The 9,254-nt window shown below is 30.5% G+C and overlaps 1 protein-coding gene across 1 annotated transcript; it reads left to right on the top strand.

Moving 5' to 3' along the window:
- The first annotated feature begins 700 nt into the window (after positions 1 to 700).
- Positions 701 to 8,269, top strand: LOC123891025 (histidine kinase CKI1-like). The gene is made up of 7 exons (XM_045940809.1): positions 701 to 739; positions 929 to 1,165; positions 1,402 to 2,067; positions 4,397 to 4,796; positions 5,420 to 5,997; positions 6,286 to 7,479; positions 8,063 to 8,269. The coding sequence occupies exons 1-7, from the start codon at positions 701 to 703 to the stop codon at positions 8,267 to 8,269; spliced, it is 3,321 nt and encodes a 1,106-aa protein (XP_045796765.1).
- The last annotated feature ends 985 nt before the right edge of the window (positions 8,270 to 9,254 follow it).

Raw genomic sequence — 9,254 nt, forward strand, 5'->3', positions numbered from 1 at the left:
ACTGTTCTATTTAAAAAGACAATGAATTTTTGTTTACTGAATAGGGAGTTCCAGCAACATACAACATCAAGTTAATAAAAGACAATGCAGAGACCAATGTTTTTGTCTGGCTTTGTGTCATATATTAATAAAAATAAATAAAAATTGGTATGTGTTTTAAATATTGTTCTAGCAAGGAAAATTTTGAAGTTATGATTATATTAGTAAACACGAAATAATTTGTATTATTTTTTTTGGTAGATATGAGTAATGAACAAGATTGAGTCACGATTATGAAGAATATATTTTGCAAAAAAAATCAAATAATATCTTTGAGAGATTTTCTCCTAATCATAATAATGATATAGATATGCATAAAAAATAAAACAATTCTATACAATTTTTGTTGCCTAAAAATTTACTATTTGTGAAAATCCACGGTATTTTAGACGAGAATTCTTTAACTTTAATCTCTTTACTTTTTTCTCTATCTTTTTCATATATTTTTCCTCTCATCATTCTCTTTTCATACTATACATTAATTTTTCTCTATAATTTTATCACAACTTTGTCTAAAGTCGTCGAACTTTTGCTGCCTAAAGGTAGACAGTCCAAATCCTAATATTTTCATCTTTGATTTTATGGAGTTTCCATTGCAAACAAATTACATAGAGCAAGTTGATTATCACATCCACCTTACTCAATGAAATATAGTTTATCAATGGCATTGCTTCGACCTTCATCTTTCCTAATCTTATTGGTATGTCTTTATATTTATCAATATTTATCAATTTATGCTATTTTTTTATGTTTCCAAGCACTCTTTATTTTTTCTTCAATTTAATTTGTAACAAAAATTAAGAAACAATTAGGATTCATAAACTTAGTTTCACTCTTTATAATGGATATATTTATTGAACAAATATTTGTTGTATATATTATATTGTAGGCATATGGTGCACTAATAGTCATAGCCACATTGACACCATGTTGGTATGTCATGGTCACACATATTGAGAAACATGTGAATTTGCACTCAGCAAATATTGTGTCCCAATTGCAATCACAAGTTGAGTACTCTAATCAACTCTTACAACCAATTAAATCATCATCAACAAATTTATCAAGATTATTGAGTTCAACCCTTAATTCTACTAACATCACTTTCTTTGATGTTAACACCAAGGTTAGTTTTTCCCTTCAAAATCATATATACATTGTTTGATTTTTTTTTTCTATATATAAAAAATAGTTTTTGTTACCGGACTTTAGTGGTCGCGCGAAATCCGCGAAGGAAATTCACTATTTACGAGAAAAAACTCTTAAATATACTTTAGATCCGCAAAGGGATTAAGTTTCCGCGCGAAAAAATTAAATTAAAAATTTGTAGTTTTAACGGTTTAATCTGTTTGCACATTCTAGGTTGCTCCGGTGTTATTTCAAGCGTTGAAGACAATTCCTCAATTAACACAAATCTCATACTTGGGAGTGGAAGGTCTTTTTTTCACACATTACAAGGATGGTGATCAAGTTCTGGCAATGTACTCTAACTCATCAAGTCGGGGTGCATCAAATAAAACCATATACTATATTCAACCCGTAAATCGTGACACCGGAGAGATTATTGGTGAAGCCCTAATTTCTAATATGACTATCAATATTGATGCAAGTTGGATAAATGGAGCAAATAATATTTCACAAGAATTTGTATCATTGGGGACAAAGTTGAGCAATGTTAGTGATCTTTTGTTCATAAATTCAGCTAGAATCAATAGAATAGGAGGGATCTCTCTTGGATTTTCGGCAAACACATTAACCGATTATGTGACTCGCACTGTCGATCGTCAAGGGACAAAATCGTATTTGGCTACCAAAGACGGGAAAGTTATTGCAAAAGGAATTCAAAATATTCGTTTGATGGTTTTTAACGATAGTGTTTCTTTACAATCTTTGAATGCTAATGGTGATCTAATAAAGAATGAGGGAATTGTATCTTGCAAGGATCAAGTTGATGGTTCAAGTTTGAATATTCAAGATACTCAATATTTGATACATTGCTACCCCATTGATATTATGGGAATAGAATCGGTACGTTTTTATATTTTTTTCATATTATTTTGATTACAATGCTATATTTTCGGTTAATTCCAATAGTGTATGTATATTAACTAATTAAGAAAAATAGTACCCAAAAGAACATATTACTATTTTCATGATACTATTTGCATATTGGTTTGGTGGCATATTGACTCATAATTTATTATTTTTATACTATTTTGACCAAACTTCTCACTTGGTCTTACATCTTATTATAGCTCTTTTCTAAATTTTTTTTTAATGTCAAATTATTTGTTTAAATAAACACTGTTTACAGTCTTATTTTAGAAAAAAAAAATATTTTAAGCTAGAAAAATATTAGCAACATTCAATTTAACAATCTATTTCTTAACACCCACGTAAAATTTATGTGGGTCGCACATAAAATTGTGAGATCAACATAAATTTTACTACGTAGAAGAGTTAAAAAGATGAAAAGAGATTGCGTTAGAGTGAGATTTGGTAGGACTATTATTTATTTTTAAATGTTTAATAAAATATCTGTTTTTATTTAAAAATCAAATAAGAATTCAAAATTTGAAAAAAGAAAAAAACGTATAAACATCTTCTTTCATATCATCTTATATTTAAGTTGGTTAGTTAAATTAAATTTTCAGCTCTCACAATTAAAGTTACTTTTGTCAAACATATATAACCATAACATTTTTAATTAAAAGAAAAAAAACAAAGAGAAAACAAAATCAAGTGTTAGAATATAGAAAATATTATATTATTTGTTGAGAAAATATCTCTATGATTTGGTTTGTTTATTCTTAGCCCTATAATAAAGGGATTTAGTTTAGATTTAAATTTATTCACTTGGTTATAAATACCAAGGTAGTATCATACTATTTGTTAATGTAAATAATGTAAATAGTAATGTAAATATTGTAATTAGGGTTATTGACATCATTATCAATAATATTTTATTGTTCCTTATTATTTTCTCCTATTTTTTCACCTAAATTCCCCAAATTTCAACATGGTATCAGAGCCATGGTATCCACCTTGAAACATAATTCCGCTGCAATTTTCCCCGAGATTTAACTCTCGATTATTCTTCGTTTTACTCACCTTTTTGTTCATATATGCTTTACTTAACATTTTTTTCATATAAACCCTAGCCGTCATTGAAATTTCTTTTTATTTTGTTACCCGTTTGTGATTCTTTAATCCGCGGGTCCCAGTTACCTTTAACCACCGTTTTTTCCCAAGATTGATCATCAGTCTCTCTTGATCTTGTTTTGGTGGCCTAATTACCTGTTTTGTGATACCTTAATCTGCGGGCATACCCCGTTTGTGATCCCTTAATCCGCGGGCATACCCCGTTTGTGATCCCTTAATTTGCGGGCATACCCCGTTTGTTATCCCTTAATCCGCGGGCATACCCCGTTTGTGATCCCTTAATCCGCGGGCATACCCCGTTTGTGATCCCTTAATTTGCGGGCATACCCCGTTTGTTATCCCTTAATCCGCGGGCATACCCCGTTTGTGATCCCTTAATCCGCGGGCATACCCCGTTTGTGATACCTTAATCCGCGGGCATACCCCGTTTGTTTTCCCTTAATCCGCGGGCATACCCCGTTTGTGATACGTTAATCCGCGGGCATACCCCGTTTGTGATACTTTAATCTGCGGACATTTTTACTTAATTTGATATGGATTCATCTCTTCGGTCGCTGCTTTACTACTTCTTTGATTGCTGCTCTTTATGGCTTGCTATCAATGGATTTAATTTATTTTTAGGGTTAATTTTGTAACAAGCTTAAAGCTTAGTAAGCTTTAGCTTGAGGGGGAGTGTTAGAATATAGAAAATATTATATTATTTGTTGAGAAAATATCTCTATGATTTGGTTTGTTTATTCTTAGCCCTATAATAAAGGGATTTAGTTTAGATTTAAATTTATTCACTTGGTTATAAATACCAAGGTAGTATCATACTATTTGTTAATGTAAATAATGTAAATAGTAATGTAAATATTGTAATTAGGGTTATTGACATCATTATCAATAATATTTTATTGTTCCTTATTATGTTCTCCTATTCTTTCACCTAAATTCCCCAAATTTCAACATCAAGTAATAATGGTCCACAAATCCTAGTTCAACGGGCAGAAATGTCAAAATTGTTAGGTTGGACGTCATGACTGGAGTTCAAACTCCGGCCTCTTCACTTTGTATGTGTGAGTTTCTATTGACTTTCCATTTCGTCTATGTAACACAAAAAATCAAGTAATAATTACTTCAATTAACATGTGTATAATTATTCATATTAGTATAATTATCCATATTAATCTCTAATTTGATCATTAAATTTCAGGTATATGTATTGGCTGTCCCACAAAATGAAATTCTCAGCATTAATCCAAGTTACTACAAACAAAAGGGATTAATACTCATGATTGTGATGATGGTTGTAATATTCATGTCTCTCTTGAGTTTTCTATTCATGAATGTTGGAGTCAAAAGAAGAGAAATGCAATTATGTGCTTCACTCATAAAACAAATGGAAGCAACAGAACAAGCTGAAAGAAAACATATGAACAAGAGTCTTGCTTTTGCTAGTGCTAGCCATGATGTTCGTGCTTATCTTGCTGGTCTTGTTGGTTTGATTGAGATGTCTTCTAAATTACTTGTTTCTAATTCAGAATTAGACAAACCACATTCTGAATTAGAGACTAATTTAAAACAAATGGATAATTGTGCACAAGACTTGCTAGGTAGGTAACATTATTATAGGTTCATATTACTCATCAAATTTTGTGTCATTGTTGTATAAATAATTGAATGACAAGAAATTAGTGAAGCAAAAAATTAAATTTATATGTAATTTGAATTTAATTTGTATACACCGACAGTGTAAATATTTTTTACACGTGCATTCAATAAAATCACGCCATGTAGATATTTATGGAGATATTACTTAGAAAAGTAGCACTGGTGTATTTTGAGTGGATGCATGTGTAAAAAAAATTGCACCGTCGGTGTATAACAACTAAATTCATCTAATTTTAGCGTCTCTAATATTTGGCATGCAATTAGAGATATATTTCATGTTTTTCTGTCTTCAGTTTTTTTTCTTGTTAATTTAATTTCAAATTCAACATATTTTTGACCAATTTTTGGTTCTACCTTCTATAAAAACGGGCGCAGTTAGTCCTTACAAATGATCTAAAAACACCGTTTAAGTACTAAAAATCGATAATTTTTTCATCGGAACTAAAATAAAAAAAATGAATATTTTAAAGGTCTAAAAGTATATTTTTAATTTTTTTTTATAGTAGTTATTTGTGTCAGGTGAAATTTCAAGCCATTAACTCTTATTTTTTTGTTGATATCTTAGGATTGTTAAATTCTATACTTGACACAAGCAAAATTGAGGCAGGAAAAATGCAACTAGAGGAAGAGGAATTTGATTTATCATATCTCCTTGAAGATGTAGTTGATTTGTACTATCCAATTGCAATGAAGAAAGGTGTAGAACTTGTATTGGATCCTTGTAATGGTTCTGTTATCAAATACTCACATGTGAAAGGTGATAGAAGAAAATTGAAGCAAGTTTTGTGTAACTTGTTAAGCAATGCTGTTAAATTTACTGATGAAGGACATATAACAGTTAGAGCATGGACTCAGAAAGCAACATTGCAAAATTCAATTATCAAGACCAACCAAAATATAAGTGTTGTGAAACCTTTTTCTTGGTTGTTTGATAAGAAAAATAAGGAATCTGAGGACATTGAAGCTGTGAATTCTATTCAACATGATCCTTGTTTTATGGATTTTGTATTTGAAGTGGATGATACAGGGAAAGGAATTCCTAAAGAGAATCATAAGTCAGTGTTTGAGAATTATGTTCAAGTTAAAGAGAATTCTGTTGGTCAAGTTGGAACTGGCTTAGGACTTGGAATTGTGCAGTCATTGGTAAGCATATTTTATTAGTTATTATTATTGTTATTATCATTATTCTCAAATAATTGTGAGTTAATATTTCACTTAGTAACTCGCTTGGGTTGGCCTAGTCGTGTTGGATTGTGACCTTGGAATGTGTTCCTATTAAGGTCTCAGGTTCGATTCCATCTGGTGCCAATTTCAGTAGGCTAGTCATACAAAGCAAAAAATACTCTGGCCAACCTGCTTAAACTGCGTACAATAGGCCAACCCGCTTAAATGTAAATTCATTTACTAAAAATCTTATATGATTTTCTCTAGGTACGTTTGATGCATGGAGATATTGCAATTGTGGACAAAGAAGTTGGCAAAAAAGGAACATGCTTCAAGTTCAATGTACTTCTCACTACATGTGAGAATGAGACAGTAACTTATAGCTTAAGGGAAGGTTTTGAGTATGGATCAACCTCAGGTAACAAAAACCAAACTCAAGATAGAAAAACCCTTCACGCTACTAGTTCTGGTTCAAGCATTCGTTCATCGAGTCCAAGATTACAAATTTGTCCCTCTTCTAGTACTACTAAGCCTGAGCCTTCACATGTTATTCTCTACCTTGCTGATGAAGAAAGAAGAAGAACTTCACAGTTGTTCATAGAAAGCTTAGGGATTAAAGTTATGGTTATCAAGAATAGGAAACATCTAACTCATACTCTCAAGAAGTTCAAAAAACCAAAGGGTCATCAAATCAGTGATCAAAGTTCATCAGAATCTTCAGAAATAAGTTCTAGGTGTACATCTTATAGTTCTTCTTATAGTAGAAGATTTCCTTTGAGGGCTATGGATCATGGAAATGAATTTGTATCGTCGATGTTCAACAAGACAAATATTGGAGCTGCACCAAGTTTTGTTTTGATTATCATTGATACAAATGTAGGACCATTTTCTAAGCTTAGTAAGATTGTGTCAAATTTTAAGAAAGATGTTCTTAATCCTAGTAAAGTTGTTTGGTTAGAAAAGCCTTTTGAAAATAGTGTTGATTTCAAGAAAATTGATCAAGATGATATTGTGATATCAAAACCATTTCATGGTAGTAGATTGTTTCAAGTTATAAAGCTTCTTCCTGAATTTGGTGGTAATTGGAAAAGCAATAATTCTAGTAAATCAAGAAGAGAATTTAGATCACAATCTAATGATGAAAGTGTGTGTCTAAGTGTGGAACAATATTGTTGGAAGGGAAGTCAAAAATCTTATAAGGGGAAAAAATATTCTGTTCATCAAGGTGAAATACAAGAATGTGGTGACTCAAGTAATTCTAAACCTTTGAGTGGAAAGAAATTTTTGGTTGCTGATGATGATAAAATCTCGAGAAAGATTGCTATGGCTAAATTGAGGTCACTTGGTGTGAGTACTATTGACCAATGTGAGAATGGTGTAGAGGCTGTGAGATTAGTTGAAGAGGGTTTAACTAAGGATTTTTCTAATCCTCCTTATGATTACATCATAATGGATTTTCAGGTAATTAATCATTATAGATTATTGTTCATTTTGTTATTTTATGACTTTATTTAGAGAGCTTTTTTTCTTCGTGATTTCTAAAATATCACACAGGCGTGTTCAGAAGTATACTTTCATACAAAAACACAATTTATTTTTATCCGAAAATAATGTTTTTTTTAAGTATACTTCTGAAACAATTGTGGAAGATAGGGAAAAAAAAAAATTCTCTTTGTGAATTAAATTCTTCACCATGAATAACAAAGTTCATCAATTTTATTTTGTCTAGCAAGTTAGACTCAATATCCATTTCTTCTTATTTTTAATTGACACTTGCTACTTTGTATGCCTATTTTTTATTTGATTGAATTTCATTTCATTTTGTGCTCTATTTAATTAGATTATGACTTGAATGTTCATCTCCTAGTCTCCTTTTAAATAACAATTATATGACCTAAATAATTTTGTTTTCAAGATACATTAAACTTTTAATGGTTAATATTTGCTTGGTCATCATAATAATAAGATATTATTCTCACTTATACATACATGTTTTTCTTCTCTCTTTTTTTTCTTCTCATTATTCATATGATGAATTGAACAGATGCCAGAGATGGATGGGTTTGAGGCAACAAGGAAGATAAGAGAGATGGGGAAAAGATGTGGCCTTCACATTCCTATCATTGCATTATCTGCTGAAATTGATAAATTGACCACAGAAACTGGAATGGACTTTCACATAACCAAGCCTATTAACGAGGAGCATTTACTCAAAGCAATTACATGCATAGAAAATAGTGACATAATGTAGGAAAAAAAGCTAGATAGCTATACATTTCTCTATATTTATCAATTCGGATTAGAAAATACACAGTTTATTCTGAGTCTAAATAGACAAATTTAGAAGAAAACTGTGTTTTTCTGTCCAGATGGATAAAACCAGATGAAAACAATTTTTAAGAATTATAGGTGGTAAAAGAAAACTTTTTCTTATTTTTATGTATGTAGTCTCTAGGATAAAGGAAGTCTATTAACCATTTTGGCATTCCTTTTTAAAACTAGAGTTAGGATGATTTATTGAAAAGATATAACAATGATAACTTTTTAGTCAAGTTATGAATTATAGAAAGAAAATTTGCTATTATGATGACAGGATATATATAGTTTGTTTAATATATTTTAGAGTTGAATGGATATATTTTGTTTGTGTAAATTAATTTTACATTGGCATTTAATAGAAATCAAGCATTCCGCATGTCATATAATTAAAGTCATAGTGTAGTGGAATGATTGGACGGATGACACGGTGCATATCCTATTTTCTCTCTATATTTTAACTTAAGTTATATCTTTTTTGAATATACAACTTATTTTTTTGAGGAGGGATCCGTTGACTCCAGTAGTAAGACTCCATTGACTTACTCCGCTTAATAACTCGATATCGGCATTATATTTCTTCAATCCTACCGTTCAATTCAAAGATCTCATTGAGTAGATCAACTCCACAAATTTTTATAAAAATTCAAAACCGTTTGATACTTTTCTGACAACTTCAATTGAACGTACGACAAACTTTTAAAAAAACTGTTGAATTTCAATGGTCTGAATAGATAACTACATATTTTTAAATTTTATAAAAATTTGTGGAGTTGATCTATTCAATAAGATCTTTGAATTCAACGATTGGATTGAAGAAATATAATGTTGATATCGAGTTATTAAGCAGAGTAGGTCAATGGAATCTTACTACTGGAGTCAACAGATCCCTCCTCTATTTTTATATATGAAAATAAAAA

Source organism: Trifolium pratense, linkage group LG1 (genome assembly GCF_020283565.1).
Source record: "Trifolium pratense cultivar HEN17-A07 linkage group LG1, ARS_RC_1.1, whole genome shotgun sequence".
NCBI classification, from domain to species: Eukaryota; Viridiplantae; Streptophyta; class Magnoliopsida; order Fabales; family Fabaceae; genus Trifolium; species Trifolium pratense.

Bases quoted from the DNA above. Each gene is read 5' to 3' on its own strand.
- LOC123891025 (XM_045940809.1), top strand. From the start codon at position 701: ATGGCATTGCTTCGACCTTCATCTTTCCTAATCTTATTG. The intron at 740-928 runs GTATGTCTTTAT...ATTATATTGTAG, and splicing joins CATCTTTCCTAATCTTATTG to GCATATGGTGCACTAATAGT. The intron at 4,797-5,419 runs GTAGGTAACATT...TTGATATCTTAG, and splicing joins TTGTGCACAAGACTTGCTAG to GATTGTTAAATTCTATACTT.